This window comes from Sceloporus occidentalis, unplaced genomic scaffold (genome assembly GCF_023333645.1).
Source record: "Sceloporus occidentalis isolate IW3139 unplaced genomic scaffold, rSceOcc1.0.p SCAF_5, whole genome shotgun sequence".
Classification (NCBI taxonomy): domain Eukaryota; kingdom Metazoa; phylum Chordata; class Lepidosauria; order Squamata; family Phrynosomatidae; genus Sceloporus; species Sceloporus occidentalis.
Genome location: NW_028316985.1, coordinates 526,609 through 543,083, shown reverse-complemented (window position 1 = coordinate 543,083; position 16,475 = coordinate 526,609). Strand labels below are relative to the sequence as shown.

The 16,475-nt window shown below is 49.0% G+C and overlaps 1 protein-coding gene across 4 annotated transcripts in view; it reads right to left on the bottom strand.

The window, feature by feature from the left end:
• Window positions 1–2,696: 2,696 nt before the first annotated feature.
• The window catches only part of LOC149311501 (uncharacterized), a 17,286-nt gene continuing 3,507 nt past the window's right edge, over window positions 2,697–16,475 (bottom strand). For all 4 annotated transcript variants that reach the window (XM_089527318.1, XM_089527320.1, XM_089527319.1 and 1 more), the window contains exons 3-5: window positions 9,668–9,769; window positions 7,427–7,552; window positions 2,697–3,584 (exon numbers count right to left, since the gene is read on the bottom strand). In XM_089527318.1, coding sequence (XP_089383444.1) covers window positions 3,441–3,584; window positions 7,427–7,552; window positions 9,668–9,769 — 372 coding nt within the window. In that variant the 3' untranslated portion in view covers window positions 2,697–3,440. The remainder of the gene's footprint in view (window positions 3,585–7,426; window positions 7,553–9,667; window positions 9,770–16,475) is intronic.

Here is a 16,475-nt window from a genome sequence, read left to right as displayed (position 1 = left end):
GGAGAAGGAAGGAGGAAGGATAAGAAGTAAGGAAGAAAGGGAAAAGAAGGCAGGAAAAGAAGGGAGGAAGGGAGGAAAGAAGAAAGGAGGGAAAGGGGAAAGAAGGGAGGGAGGGAGCAAGGAAAGAAAGAAGGGAAGAAAGGAAGGAGAGGAGAGGGAAAGAAGGGAGTGAGGGAGAGAAGGGAAGGGAAGGGAGGAAGGAAGGAAAAAAGAAAGGAGGGCGGGAAGGCAGCAAGGTAGCTAAGCCTTAACCCTGGTCCTGGGCCCATTTACCATAGAATCATAGAATGATACAGTTGGAAGAGACTCCAAAAAGGGCCATCCAGTCCGACCCCTTTTTGCCATGCAGGAACTCACAATCAAAGCCTCCCCATTGACAGATGGCCATCCAGCCTCTGCTTAAAGACCTCCAGTCTGGAGGGAAACTGCCCCACTCTCCCAGGAAGGAGTGTGTTCCCCTTCTTCCTGCTGGCGGCCCCCTTCCTGTTCCCAGGGGCTGGGGGGGGTTCCCCTCTCCATAGCATTGGGGGAGGGAGTAAAGGGCCCTCCTTCAGACCTCCAGAGGGGCTTCCAGGGGGCAAGTGCTGGCAGGGAAGCCTTCCCAGCTGACCCCTGACCTCTTCCCCTTCTCCCTGAAGAGGGCAATGGGAAGGAGGTCGCCTCTTCTGCTTCTTTCTGGGGGTCAAGGCCACCCTCTCCCTCTGACCCCCAGGAACCAGCACTTCTTGGCTACTCCTGTGTCTTCCTCTGCTCCTTGTTGTTGTTAACCACCTTTGAGTAGACCCCCCCAACTCATTGCAGTCCTGTGGCTGGGACCCCTGCAAGCCTTCCCCTGCTCTGCTCAGGTCTTGCAAAGCCATGGCCAAGGCCTCCTTAAAGCAGCCAGTTTGGCTTCCTGGACCATGGGCTGAGGCTTCATCATAGCAATGGACCTTTCGCAAGAGATGGGTGCCACCTCACAGCAGTTGAATGCGCCTCAGGATTGGAATGTAGTAATATAGGAGTATAGGCTATTCCGGAGAAAAGAGCAGGAGGAGCATTATAGGTCAAGGGTGTTTACACATGTGAAAACAGCCATGACTTAAATCCTGGAAGCCAGGCTGAGAGCTTAAGAGGGAGAGAAACAAGAAGGATATCATTGGGGGGGGGATCTGCTGCAGACCCCTAAAGCAGGCTGAGGGCTTGGATGCTGCTTTCCTACAACAAATGGCCAAACGTTTTCAAGAAGGGGAGGCAGTGTAATGGGGGAGTTCAGCTATCCTGATATTTGCTGGAAGCCAAACGGCCAAGAATAGAAGGTCCAACAAGTCCCTTACTGTTGCCTAGCATGAATTTTGGGGGAGCTATAAACATTACCAACAAGGTCACTTTAGAAAAGTAATGCATGGCAGCATCACTGCGTTTTTGATGCCTCCCTCGGCTGTGATTCTGAGGGACGGGTGTCTGTTTTCAGTAATTAAAAAGAGTTTCTTAAAAAGCAAACCAACCCTAAAATGTGTTAGCAATGTGTCATCAGCCTTTTAATTATTAACCAGATTAATAAGCCACCTCCAAAAATATAAAATCAAATTAAAAATAACAAGCAACAAGGAAACCACTAGCTCCCTGAAATAGTGGTTGGTTGCACATGTCTAGCTGTGGGCAGAGATGTGGAGTAGGCACTTTTCTCAGGCTGTGTTTTTCAGTGGAAAACGTGTTGCTCAGAGACATATACTGTGTGTGTGTGTGTGTGTGTGTGTATATATATATATATATAGAATCGTAGAGTTGGAAGAGACCACTAGGGCCATCCAGTCCAACCCCCTGCCATGCATATATATATATAAACCCACACATTCCTCCATTGTTGTCTGCGCTCTTATATTGCAATCCATCGTGTTAGACGGGCTAAACATGGAATATGAAGCTCTAGTTGTTCTTCTGAGGAGGCAAGTGTTGGGAAGCCCTGTTGCATAGAGGAACCAACTAACAAACACACTGCTAAGCTTGTTTCTGCTTCACACAATCTCTTACTTGCAACTAAGCCCCAAGCGCACAAAGTCAGGGCAGAGAGTGCCCTGTGCAGCCTGTGCCCGCAGACCCATAGCCAGCCTTTAATCATATAAAATGTTCCTCCAACTGTACTGAACCCGTTCCTTTGGTTTCCTCAACTGGAACCGGTCAGCAATGCAGAGAGTGAGCGAATTAATGACTGATGTATCAGGTATGTAATTTTCGCTCTTGGTGCAGTTATTGTGTGCCTTCAAGACATTTGTGACCCATGGCGACACTAAGGCAAGCCCATTACAGGGATTCCTTGGCAAGATTTCTTAAAATGGGGGTCTGTCTTTGCCTTCCTTTGAGGCTGAGAGAGTATAGTTTTTCCAAGATTGTCCAGTGGGTCTCCATGGCCAAGCAGGGATTTGAACCCTGGTCTCCAGTTGTGGTCCAGTACTCGAACCTTAGTATGAACCCTAAAAAATAATATCCTTTCACCTGTAATCATTTTTAACTTAAATCTAAAGGGACTACACAGTATGCCCTCCATTTTCGCGGACCGGCAAGCGGGGAGGGCTAAAATGGCAGGAGCGCAGGACCGTTCAAACCAATGGGGCTTGAATGTCTGTCAATTTCCATTTTCATGGGGGGGGGGGGGGTCCAAAACAGAACATTATTACAGAAATTCCCATAAAATAATTTCCACATAAAACAATAAATGTGTTTGAATACAGCATTTATATTAAATGTGCTAAATCAGGTAACATGATTCAGTGTGCTGGAACATTATTTAGACTGCTGTTATTTTCCAGTTCTAGGTTTTCCAGAAAACCCACATTGCTGGTTGTTTAAAAGAGAGCAGAAGTGTGTGTGGTTTCTTTTCTTTGCAAGATGAGGGGGAATCTGCATTACGACAACTCTGTCGTTGTTTCTTTAGGGAATGAACAAACATTCTTGTGTCACTCGGAAGAGCAACGCGTTTGCTTTCTGCCCGGAGCAGCTGTGTTTTGTGGTCCCTGGAGTCCTCAAATTACTGCCAAGACGGTAGAAGTTAGGCTGCTTGGAAGAAACACCCAGCTTGGTCAATAACCACCTTTGCTGAAGAGCCAACCTCCTTTTTCAGCCAACAGTTGTTTGTTTGTTTGTTTTGCATTCCTCACATTTTACCTTACACTCTTGGTATCTGCTGGGGTTTGGTTCCAGGACACCTTGGATACCAAAATCCATGGATGCTCCAGCCCTGTTAAATACAATAGTATGATAAAATGGTGTCCCTTATATAAAATGGTTTGCATTTTACTGTATATGAAATGTACTGTATGTATATATTTTAATGTTTTCAGACCATGGCTGGCTTAATCTGTGGATATAGAGGGCTGACTCAAATAGATTAACCTATCAGCTGGCAAAGTGCACCCCTCTCTCTCCCAGTGACCTTTCAGCTGGCCAGAATGACCGCAGCCTCACGGAGGAGATTCCCCTCCGGCCAGGAGAAGGTCTAGGTAGGCGCCAGCGAGCAGATCCTCCTCCTTTACTCCCAGGTCCTCCATCAGACGCCGGGCTACTTCTTCCCCATCCTTCGGAGTCTGTCCTTCCTGCAGCACCACCTGAGGAGACAGGAAAAGAGAATGGGAGCCCTCCTAGCATCCAGATGGAGCAGAGAGAAAGGTCCCAAGAGGGAAGAGAGGGGGAGAACTGCTCAGAGGAATGTCCAGACGGCAAGGCAGGCAGGGGAAGCTGGGACAGGAGCCAGAGAGGTACCAAGGACCCTCCCTGCCCATCCAGTTGCTGCAGGATGCAGCCACAAATGACCTAAGAAAGTCTTAAAACAGGACGCGGAACAGGGCTGTCTCCTTTGTCGTTTGATATTTGACTTATGCTTGTATATTTGTCAATTCTGCAGCTACAGGAGTCATGAATTATCTTCCAGGTAGAGTCCCAACAAGACTCCATCCTGCATTTCGCACAGTCCCAACAGCACAGGGGTGGGCACTGCACAGCCCTCCAGATGTTATCCCATTGGAAGTCCCTGGTTCCTCCCTACCAGAAATGAGGGTTGCAGTCCATCAGCCTCTGGAACGTCATAGCATGCCCCACTCCTGGTTTTGCCTGTGGGACATCATCCGTGGCTTCAACACACAAACAAGTCAAATGCAGACTAGCTCTGTCCGCAGGAACCCTCTTGCAATTTCTCAGCAGTTTTCCATCATAGAAAAGACAGCAATGCTGGGGAAAGCAGAACGCAGCAGGAGAAGAGGAAGAGGGCATGACAGGTGGACAGAGTCCGTCAAGGAAGCCCTTGGCGCTGCTCAGTTTGCAAGGCCTGAGCTGGGATGTGGGCGACTTGGCGGTCTCTCATCCATAGGTCAACTTGATGGCAAATAATAAGAGCAAATTAATACTGTTGGGACGCCTTCTGGTTATGCCATCATCCGTTGTCCTAAACCTGAAATTGTGCCTGTAGGTTGCTACTAAGTCACAGGGTTCATTCCTCATTTGACATTTTTGCTGAAGCGTATTCCACACCTGGCTATATTGATCCATCTGGGCATCTTGATCCAGCATCATCACCCTGTTGACAGAGATACCTCTTGAATCGGAGAGAGGGACATTACTTCCACTAAGCATCTGGGGTTAGGGTAATGTAGTCAAGATGCCTATTTCGCCACAGACACTTTGTGTTCTTTGTGGTTTTCCTTTCCCATGTGACCAGAAAGCATTCTCAATACAGTACTTTAATGCCATTTTTAGGTAATTCATTGAAGGGTCGGGTGGGGGACCTCTCCATGTAATTTCTGCACAAGAAGATGCGGCAGTTATGATCTCTGAGCTTTCCAGATGTGAGTTTAGATACACAAAAGCGTATTATTTTCTCAAGTCGAAGGCTTTCATGGCCGGCATCCGTAGTTTTTTGTGGGCTTTTTGGGCTCTGAGGCTGTCTTCTAGAAGATGTTCTTCCTGACGTTTCGCTGGCATCTGTGGCATCTGGCATCTTCTCTGAATAGGGAATTCCCTGAAGATGCCAGATGCCACAGATGCTGGCAAAATGTCAGGAAGAAACTCTGCTAGAACATGGCCACATCACCTGAAAAACCCACCAAAAACTACCTATGACTTTGGTTTGTATAAAGAAATGGAACCTCCTTTTACAGTCACTGGTAATTTTACAGTCGGGCGATCCGGCATTCCTTTTCAGATGGACAACACTTCACTGTTGTTGTTGTTGTTGTTTTAAAAAATAAAGGGATCTCTCTGTCTCTTTTGCCACAATTTCAGGGTTCGGGGAGTCTCTCATCAATTAGTTTGATCCATGTGCTGATGCTAAACTAACCTGACAGGATAATCCCAACTTGAAAACAGAAGTGGCTCTTTTCCTTGAAGGAGCAGGTTGCATGTGCAGCAATTTGGGAGCCAGGTCAGGTAAAAGTGGTTTGGATGGGGTGGGTTTTTTAACCATTTCCAGTCCTGCAACTTCACTATTATTCACCTCCGTGCGAAAGGACAACGCTTGCAATCACAGGCCGTTTCCGATGCCCATTGATGGACCATCAGCTCTGAGCACTTAGACGTCTTCTGCATAATTCGCTGAACAAACTGGCTCTTTGGGGAAACTGCAAACCAACAGTAATCATTTACAGATGTTTGGTGGAAGGTAATACATTCTGCATTCAAGAGTTCAGGTTTCAGCAGAACAAGGAACTAGACTCTAATGACTAGACTGATCCACACAACAGTCAACAGAATATTGTTTCAGCTTCTACCTGTATTGTTTCTCTAAATTTAAAACTGAAGCTGGTTCAGACCCAGGCTGGGCATCACAAGGCCTTTTAAAGAAGCAGCCGGCTCCTCCGTCCCGGTGTTGGCAACAGAATACGGGCAATGCTTCTCTGAGGAATACAATGTGGTCGTGACCTGCAGTGGTTCCCTTTCAGTTGGAAATTATGATTCACATTGGTTTAGTGCTTTAAAAATAGGTTGTCATTTGCAGATGTTCACGCTCTGCTAAACTGCATTCCATAATAGGGACTGTAAGAGAAGGAGAGTGTAAAGGGACTCTCCCAGTCCTTAGGTCTGCAAAGAGAATTCTGCTCCAAGGTTAGCAAAACAAATCATCATCTCTCAGTCGGTGAGTGTAAGACCCTCCCTCCAGTCCCTCTGCCTTGGTCCAGGCCTCAGAGGGAGAGAAGAACCCCTGGACCTCATCCCCTTCTCCTTTTGTGTCCTGTCTCTTAGATTGTAAGCCTGAGGGCAGGGAACTGTCTTAAGAAAAAGAATAATTGTAAGCTGCTCTGAGAGCCTTTAGGGCTGAAAGGCGGGGTCTAAATAACGTAAATAAATAAATAAATCTGCATTCTGACCTGTTCAGCCTAGAGAAGTCCGAGAGACCAAGGAACTGAAAGGCCCTTCCCATGGGAGAGATTGTTCTCCGCTGCTACAGAGAGGAGGGCCCAAAGCAATGGATTTCAGCCGCAACTACCGTAAACATTAGTGGCAAGAGCTGTTGGACAGTGGACTCCTCCAGAAGGTTGTGGAGACCCCTTCCCTGGAGGCTTGGATGGCCGTCTCTCAAGGGTAGCAATAGCAGCAATAGCAATAACATTTATATATACCGCTTCATACCAAACTAGCAGTGTCTAAGCAGTTTACAACTGTAAGCTCATTGCCCCCAACAATCTGGGGACTCATTTTAGCGACCTCCTCGGAAGGACGCAAGCCTGAGTTGAGCTTGAGCCCTTTCGCTGGGATTGAACTTGCAACCTTGTGGTTTGTGAGTGAGTGGCTGCAGTACAAGCAGTTAACCACTGTGTCGCTGGGGACACCTTAGCACTTGACCGCTACGCTAGAAGTGGGCTGACTAGATGTCCCTTGGGATGCCTTTCAACTCTAGGCCTGCTCTGTATCCTGCCAGTGTCCTTTCCAGTTGGACCTTCCTCCTGAACATACGGACCACCCGCCTTAGATGCATTTATTTACTTAAATGGCCATTCTTTCTTCCTCTTGTATGTCATTCTGAATCATAGAGTCGGAAGGGACCACAAGGCCCACTTCGTCCAACCCTTTGCCAAGACTTTGCACTTTTAAAAATTCATTTTCTTCTTCTTTTTTTCTTCTTTGAATCAACTTTCAGAGCCATGGACAATATTACGCTCTTATGTTCCTCTTGCTCTCCCCGCCCAGGCTGACCAGACGCCCTCCTTTTCCAGGGCATGTCCTCCATTTCAACCTTCTTTCCAGGAGGAATTCCAAAATGTCCTCCATTTTGAGCATGACAAAGAAGCCTGCATTTATATTAATCTGAGTGTTTTTAGCTTTTATTTAGTAAAGTCCTCCATTTCTCTTGAATGCCCCAGATTCTGCAGTGCCTTGTCCTCTTTTGTGGTTAGGGCACCTGGTCCGCGCCACAAACTGCGCGCCCAACTCTCTCCCTCCCTGAAACCGTCCTCCTCACCTCCAGTTCCATGAAGTCTCCCAAGCCTTCCACGTGATCCACATGGACGCGCGTCTGGCCCACCAGGTAAAGACGGCGCTCCTTCTTCACTACACCCTGCACTCCGAGGGCCTGGGAGAGGACTGTCTGCCAGGAGAAGGGCAAGGGGAAGATCAGCCAGGAGCAACCAGCATCCATCAGCCTCCCCTGAACAACAGCAATGGATTTTAAGTGACCCCAAAGGCCATCCAGTCTAAACCCCTTTCTGCCATGCAGGAAGACAGAATCCAAGCCCTCCCTCGGACAGATGGCCATCCAGCCTCTGCTTAAAGACCTCCAAAGGAGGAGCCTCCACTACACTCTGAGGAAGGAGTCTGTTCCACTGTCCAACAGCCCTGACTCTCAGGAAGTTCTTCCTCAACTTTAGGTGGAATCTCTTTTCCTCTAGTTAAAACCCATTGCTCTGGGTCCTACTCTCTGGAGCAGCAGAAAACAAGCTTGCTCCCTCCTCAGTATGACATCCCTTCAAATATTTAAGCAGAGCTAACATATCACCTCTTAACCAGCTCTTTTCCAGGATAAACATCCCCAGCTCCCTGAGCCTTTCCTCAAAGGGATTCATGGTTTCCAGACCCTTCACCATTTCAGTTGTCCTCCTTTGGAGATGCTCCAGCTTTTTGAATTGTTTTGCCCAGAACTGGACACAGGATTATTCCAGGTGAGGCCTGACTGAAGCAGAATAGAATGGCACTATGACTTCCCTTGATCTAGACACTATACTTCTATTGATGCACCCAAGAATCGCATTGGCCTTTTTAACTACTGTATCACACTGTTGACCCATGTTCATCTATTGATCTACTAGGACTCCTAGATCCCTTTCACATGTCATTGTGTTAAGCCAGGTGTTCCCCATCCTATATCTATGCATAAGGAGGAAGGTGGACTATAATAATAACAACAACAACAGCAACCCAAGTGTTGATATTCAGCTGGCAAATGGTATAACTGGCAAGAATATTATTATTCTTGTTGGTGGGTAAGAAATATATTATTATTATTATTATTATTATTATTATTTACCCATCTCTCCCCATAGATCAAGGCAGGAGACACAACAATTAACAAACAAACAAAGCACATAGTTAAAACACACATCATTTTAAAAGGGCAAACAAGACATGCAGAGATTAAAACAATCCACATCTAAAACTGATCATTTAAAATTCACAGTTTCAAAACCATCTTGCTAAGGCTGCCAGAAGAGACTGGACTTCAATGCGCTTTTAAATTCAGACAGCCTATGCAGCTGCCCAGTCTCTTCCGGCAGGTCATTCCACAGTCTCTGGGCGGCTGAAGAAAACGTCCTCTGGCCGACATTTGCCAACCTAGTCCTGGCTGAAAATGCCAGCAAGAGGACCTGCGCTTATGGGGCGGATTATATGGGAGGAGGCAATACAAATTGAAGAAACAAATTCCTTGATCATTAAGCATTTCTGACCATGAGTTGTCTCCCAGTATTTCCCTCTGCTTCCTGAAATCTGCTTCCATGAAGTCCACAGTGTGCATCTAACTATGGTCCAAAACACACTGCAGAAATAATCCAGTTTGAAACTGCTTTAATTGCCCTGGCTCAGTGTCTGTGAAATGCTGGGAATTGTAGTTTACAGAGAAGGCTAAATGTCGCACAAAACTACAGTTCCCAGAATTCCTTGGCACTGAGCCAGGGCAGTTAAAGTGGGTCAAATACCTCCTTAAATAAAAATGTATTGGCTTGCCAACAAAAAGCAAGCAGGGAACAAACATTGATTATTATTTTCATTATTTAATTGACTGACTTATATCCCGCCTTTGGCAAAGCTTTTAACTGTTTGGTGTTTTAAATGGTTTTTAATGTTTTTGGTGTTTTTAATTTGATGGTTTTAATTATTTTTAAAACTTTTATTGCAAAGTTTAAACAAATGTTCTTCCTTGTGAGCTTCCTTGGTCCCTTTCTGGAAGAATGGCAGTATAAAGATGAAATAAATAAATGCCACTGGTGTAGCGCAACCGGCGTGTCACTACACTGCGCAGGTTTACCCTACGCAAGCATTTTGGCGTGGGTTCTTGGCCATCCCTTGTCCAGGATGAGGGACTTGGGCTTCCTCCTGGGGAAGGGGGGATAGCCAGGTCTCTCTGGGCCAGTCCTGGGAGGACAGCAATCCAAAAATCCTGTTTGAGAAACCACAGAGAAGAACAGCTCCCGAAACTGGAAGGACTTACCAAGAGTCCCGCTGGATCGTCGGTCAGGGAGATGGTGTAATGGGAGAGCTTGGGCCCTTCGGAGTCGGGGCGGTTGTAGAAGACCAGCTGTCCGTGGCCATCCTGCAAAGAGAGAGTCGGTCAGGGGTCTCCTTTGCCTCCAAATGATGCAGCCCCTGGTTGGACAGAGAGTCAACAAGGACCGTCTTCACTCACAGGGAGTCTGGCATTCATATGGCTTTGTCCTCATTAAAACACAAGCATTCCTCGACCTCTGACAAAGAAGAATACAGGAGGCGCTTGATATCCACTGGAGTTTGGTTCCAGGACCACTTTGGATACCAAAATCCATGTATGTTCAAGCTCCATTAAAGACAGTGGATAGTCAAATGGTGTCCCTTATATAAAACATCAAGAATCAAGGTTTATACACACAGTCAGCCCTCCTTATCCATGGATTTTTTATTGACGGATTCAAGCATCCACAGCTTGAAAATATTCTTTAAAAGTATAAATTCCAAACAGCAAACCTTGATTTTGCCATTTTATATAAAGGACACCATTTTACTATGCCGTTGTATTTAATGGGACTTGAGCATCCACAGATTTTGTTATTCAAAGGAGATCCTGGAACCAAACCCCATTGGATAACAAGGGCCCACTGTATATTGAATATTTTTCAAACCATGGATGCTTGAATCCATGGATAAAGAATCCATGGCTGGGACTACATGGGCCATATAGTCACAGAGTTGGAAAGGACCACAGGCGCCATATAGTCACAGAGTTGGAAAGGACCACAAGCGCCATATAGTCACAGAGTTGGAAAGGACCACAGGCGCCATATAGTCACAGAGTTGGAAAGGACCACAGGCGCCATATAGTCACAGAGTTGGAAAGGACCACAGGCGCCATATAGTCACAGAGTTGGAAAGGACCACAAGCGCCATATAGTCTGACCACTGCTATGCAGGAACACACAATTAAAGCATCCCTGGGAGAGACTGCTGAGGTTGCTTCTGCAGCTTCCAGGCACACAGACAAAAAGACCATTTGCTCCCCAGGAGAGGCTGCTTTACTGCCCCTGGGGAGGGCATGATTCCTATAGGGAGGGTAATGCCCTCACTGGCTGACCATGGGAAAGGCACACTCTCTCAGCCTCAGAGGAAGGAAAAGTCACTCCCTCTGAACAAACCCTGCCAAGAAAACCTCAAGAAGTTCAACGTGACAGTGCAGAACAAAAAGAGAAATGCAGAGGTGGGCCAAGTCCAGCCCTGGGCATTGCAGGAAGTCCGTCTTGATCCTTCGCCCCCTCTATGCCCTTTTTAAAAGGAAAGAGGTGAATTGGCTTTCCCAGAGGCTTTCATGAGCAGCAGTTCATTCTTCAGATAGGTTGCAGGGCCCTCCTGTAATGATTAGCCGCCTCAATCCAATTGGAGAGGCAAGATATTATTACTACTACTGCTATTATTATTATTATTAGTCCCAACATGGTCGCAGGGACCTCGCAGGCAAAGGCATCGGACAGGGCTAAGAATCAATTTCTTCCTTCTTGTGTCGCTCGACACCCATTTTGTTTTTCTTTAAAAGTCTTACAATTTGTAAAATGTAAATCAATCTGGCCTCCTTTGCAGGGCACTTAGGAAGACCAGTAAAGAAGAGACTGCAACACGGGCTGTAAATTAAAATAGGGCTCAGTTAGACTTGATCCATGACCGGTGTCGCCATACCTTTGACTCCAACCGTTTTCTAATCCTGAGTAAAGACAAACTCGGGCTGCATCTGCATTGCAGAAATAATGCAGTTTGGCACCACTTTAACTGCCACGGCTCTGTCCTATAGAATCCTGGGATGTGTAGTTTGGTGAGGCACCTGCACTCTTTGGCAGAGAAGGCTGAAGATCTTGTAAAACTACATATCCCAGTAATGCATAGGCTGGAGCTGCAGCACTTAAAGTGGTGCCAAACTGGATCATTTCTACAATGCAGATGCCCTCTCAGACAGGGGCCAGGATGACCGATGGCCTTCTCTCCCCACCAGAACTGGGCCTTTGGTCTCCTGGAGCAGAAGGTGACCGTCTGCTGTCAGGTGAGACCAATTCAGCTGATATGACCAGGGCTGGGCTTCTAATTGCGGCCTTTGCCTTGCCAAGTGTGCTGGAGTTTAGCAAGATGGATCCCAAGGAGAGGCGAGTGGAGAGAGGCCTTGAAATAAGGCAGACACGGTCAAAGGTATCCACTGTCCTGGATATAGTTTCACATGGGCTAATAGCTTTGTTCACAAAAGAAACCTGTCTCAAGATGCTGGAAAGGGAGACTTTTCTTATTATCATTTGCCATAAAATCAACTTGGATTTAGAGCGACCCTCTCAGAGAGAGATCTCCAGGATCCCCGGTCATTCGTTGCCCGACTCAAGCCTTGCAAAGTCTGAGTGACCAAAGGGGGCTTCTTTGCTGGGAGTCCATCCCCAAAAACCCCGCAAGGCATTCTGGCCTTGGTTGTTCTTAAGGCCTCCTTCACATAAAATTAAAAGTACAGACACTGGTTCACTTTCTGGCTCAGAAACAATTGTCTTTTCAATATTAAGTGGTTTTCTGAACAAGGCCTTAAGAAATCACTTGCAGGCCAAAAGGCGCTGGGCTCTCTGGCTAACTAAAGGCTGTTTGCCAAGCATCTTGAGAGGGGGCTCCTTCTTCCCTTTGGGGTTTTGTTGGAGAGGCAAGCGCTTCTTAGCACTTCATTGCCCACAAATGAAGGCTGTGAGGTGCAGATCATCCCTAGGGAAAACAGCAACACCCAGGAGTTGGATCCTCATGCTATTTTAGTTTATTTTACAAGAATGTGCATCATGTGAGTAAACAAGGGTTAGAAATGTGATGGGAGTTAGGTAGTGGAAGAATGGAGCAGGCATTAACAACTCGACCACGGCTGCCACTTCCTCCAGCAGGCAATGGGTCTGTTTTCAAGTAAGCCAGGGGCAAAATGTGGTCCTCCCAGCACTCTTCCCCTATGGAAATGCTGACCCTGGGGCTGCTGGGCATTGCAGTCCTGCAACATCTGGAGGGGCAAATGCTTGAGAAGGTGGATTTGGGGCAAGAATTAGGAACTGGAAAATCTGAGAGGAGAACATCAAATACCTGGGTTGTCCCCAAGAAAGGCCACCCCTCCATCCCAGCTGCTGCCCCTGCCTGGCCTTGAGAAACGGCCCCATAGCAGATGGACCCCACCCCTTCCTACACCACCCTCCACTTTTCCATTGTCTTCATTAGAAGGGAACTCATTTAAGGGCAGGCAACGGTGTTTTGTCATTCGGTTGGGGAATTACCCGGCTGGACTGACCCCGTCATTGAAGAGAAGCCTTTTGCTTTGACTGCTTATTTCAGCAAGCCTTTGGAGACCAAGGGCTGACAAGGAGAGGGCTTTCTAAGAGTGTGATGGATTTTCTGCACTTGTTCTTTTTCTTTTTTAACAGGTACACCTTTAAGTTGTTTTTATTCTATGCATAGTTTAACTGTTCTGTGCTGTGAATTTTCTATCTGTGTCTGTTTTACTTTGGTAAGCCACATCGAGGCCCGTTGGTGGGACAGGTGGGATACAGGTCCCAAACCCACTGCAGAAACAATCCAGTGTAACTTCCCTGGCTCAGTGCTAGGGAATCCTGGGAACTGACAGAGAAGGCTAAATGTCTCACAGAACGCCCCCCTCTGCCTCCTCGCCCAAGGACCACCGACGACGATGCCGCTGCTGGGACTGTGCCTCTCGCCGGGCGGCCTCCTCCCGGGGTGTCGGAGGTGCGCATCTGCGCACCGCCCCGGGAGTGCCGCCCACGGACTTGGGGAACTCCGCGGCGGGGGACCCCCTTGAGACTCTGGGCTCGGCCTGGCTTTGGCGTTTGGCGGCCAGGTGCGAGTGGGGCCCTTTAAGACACCTGGGGGAAAGTTTGGGAGGAGCCCGCTGGTGTGAGCAGCGGGTACAAAAGCCGGGAAACCGGCCCTCCCGGACACGCCCCCCTCTGCCTCCTCGCCCAAGGACCACCGACGCCGCCGCCGCTGCTGGGACTGTGCCTCTCGCCGGGCGGCCTCCTCCCGGGGTGTCGGAGGTGCGCATCTGCGCACCGCCCCGGGAGTGCCGCCCACGGACTTGGGGAGCTCCATCGCTGCGCTCCTGCGCAGCTGCGCAGTCTCAGTGGGTGAAGGAGGCTTAGAATAGCTTTGGGAGCAGGGGATGCCTACAGTGGCTAACCTCTGCTCCATTAGCAGCCATAGGAGGGTGGGGGAAGGATAGGGATGTGGGGGATGCCTGGGCCGGGGATAACACCTTGGTGGGCGGAGCCCCAATCGAGGTTGTGTGGGGCAGGGGGAGGTATGGCGGTGGGAGAAGGGACTTTCGTTCCAGGGGAAGACGGGATAGATGCATCATATCTATCTCGCCTTCCGGTCCCCCTCCCAACCTGAAGGACCTGAGGGTCATTCCAACCGTGCCACAAACCCTGTCGCTGCTCCTGTGCAATGCCAGGTCTATTAATAACAAGACCCACATCCTCCAGGATCTCCTGGAGGACTCTAAATGTGACCTGGCTTGCATTACCGAGACCTGGCTGGGGCCTGAAGGGGATGCTGTGTGGGCTCAGGCCCTGCCTGCCGGGTACTCGGTGAAGGACCAGCGCAGGTTAGGTGGGCGGGGGGTGTGTGGCCTTGGTACATAGGAACACCGTGTCCCTCACCAGGAACCACATCCGACAGACCACCTATATCGAGTGTATTTACCTGACCCTAAAAGCTAGGGACAGTCTGGGGATTCTGCTAGTGTATCGGCCACCCCGCGCATTAGCGGACTCCCTTAACGAGCTGACACAGCTGGTTGCTGAGCTGATGTTGGAGACGCCCAGGCTTCTCATCCTGGGGGACTTCAACATCTCCCTCACGGCCAGCTATGTTCCATCCGGTGCGGCTCGGGAATTCATGGAGACCATGACGGCCATGGGCCTGTCCCAGCTGATACAGGGTCCTACGCACTGCGCAGGTAATACTCTCGATTTGGTCTTCTGTTCGGATGCGGAAAATCCGTGGGTGGAAATAGCCAATATTTCCCCCCTGTCATGGACGGATCATTTCCTGGTAGAGGTGAAATTCAAGGCCTCTACCCAGATCCCCCCCGGGGGTGGTGGACCTATTCGGATGGTCCACCCTCGAAGGCTGATGGAACCTGAGAGGTTCCAAGAAGCCTTAGAGGGGCTCACGGTTGGAAATGACGGCGACTCTGTTGATGCCCTCACCGGTATCTGGAATACCGGTCTGTCTGGGGCTATACACAGGATCGCTCCCAAGCGCCCTCTCAGGCCCGCTTCCAAACGTAAGCCCTGGTATACGGAAGATCTCCGGGCAAGGAAGCGGGTTCTGCGACGGCTAGAGTACCGTTGGCGGAAACACCTTTGCTTAGACGACAAGGCTCTCCTAGACCAACTGTTAGAGGACTACGGAGAGGCAATACGAGCAACAAAGAACTCGTTCTATGGTGCTCGTATTGCGTCCGCTGAGTCGCGTCCGGCAGAGTTGTTCAGGGTGGTCAGGGAGCTAACTCAGCTCCCTCCTGCCCTGAACCAGATCCTTGAACCTTCTAAGGCCTGCTGTGACTTGTTTAACGACTTTTTTGCGGATAAAACCTCTCGTATAAGCGAAGGTCTGAACACTGACATTATGGCAGAACCTAGGGTAGAAGTGTCCAGAGCCTCCGTGGACTATGTTACACTGGATCAGTTTGAGTTGGTGAGTACCGAGGATGTGGACAAGATCCTCGGAAGTGTTCGGAAGACAACCTGCTCTCTTGATCCCTGTCCCTCGTGGTTAGCGGCCCAGGGGGGACCGGCGGTAACATTATTGTTATGCTGGATAGTTAATACATCTCTGAGGGATGGGCTATTTCCATCTCAATTGAAATTGGCCATTGTAAAACCTATCTTAAAAAAGCCCTCCCTCGACCCCCTGGCACATAATAATTATCGGCCTGTTTCGCTGCTACCATTTTTGGGTAAGGTGATCGAGAGGGCGGTTGCGATCCAGCTTCAGGCGGTCTTGGATGAAACGGATTATCTGGACCCATTTCAAACTGGCTTCCGGGCGGGTTACGGGGTTGAGACGGCCATGGTCGCCTTGGTCGATGATCTCCGTCTGAGCATCGACAGGGGAAGCGTGTCCCTGTTGGTGCTCTTGGACATCTCAGCGGCTTTCGATACCATAGACCATGGTATCCTTCTGGGGCGCCTGGCAGAGGTGGGAATCGGGGGCACTGCGCTCCAGTGGTTCCGCTCCTACCTCTCTGGGAGGTCCCAGATGGTGCAGCTGGGAGACGTGTGCTCCAGCGAGCGGGCCCTTAAAACCGGGGTCCCTCAAGGAGCCATTCTGTCTCCCATGCTATTTAACATTTACATGAAACCGCTGGGAGAGATCATCCGGAGACATGGGGCGCGGGGTTATCAGTACGCTGATGACACCCAAATCATTTTCTCTATGTCTCCGACTGATGCAGTGACTGGGGATGGTGTCTCTCCTCTCGTGGCCTGCCTAGAGTCAGTAATGGGCTGGATGAGGGAAAACCGACTCAAACTAAATCCAGAGAAAACGGAGGTACTAGTGATAGGTTCTCCTGGTCCAGGAATGGCGGTGGTTCCACCTGTCCTGAACGGGGTCACGCTCCCTGTGAAGGACTCTGTACGCAGTCTGGGGGTGCTCCTTGACTCGTCCCTTCACCTGACTGCTCAGGTGAATGCGACGGTCAGAAGTACCTGTTATCAGCTTCGGCTGATTCGCCAGCTGCGCCCATACTTGGCCCA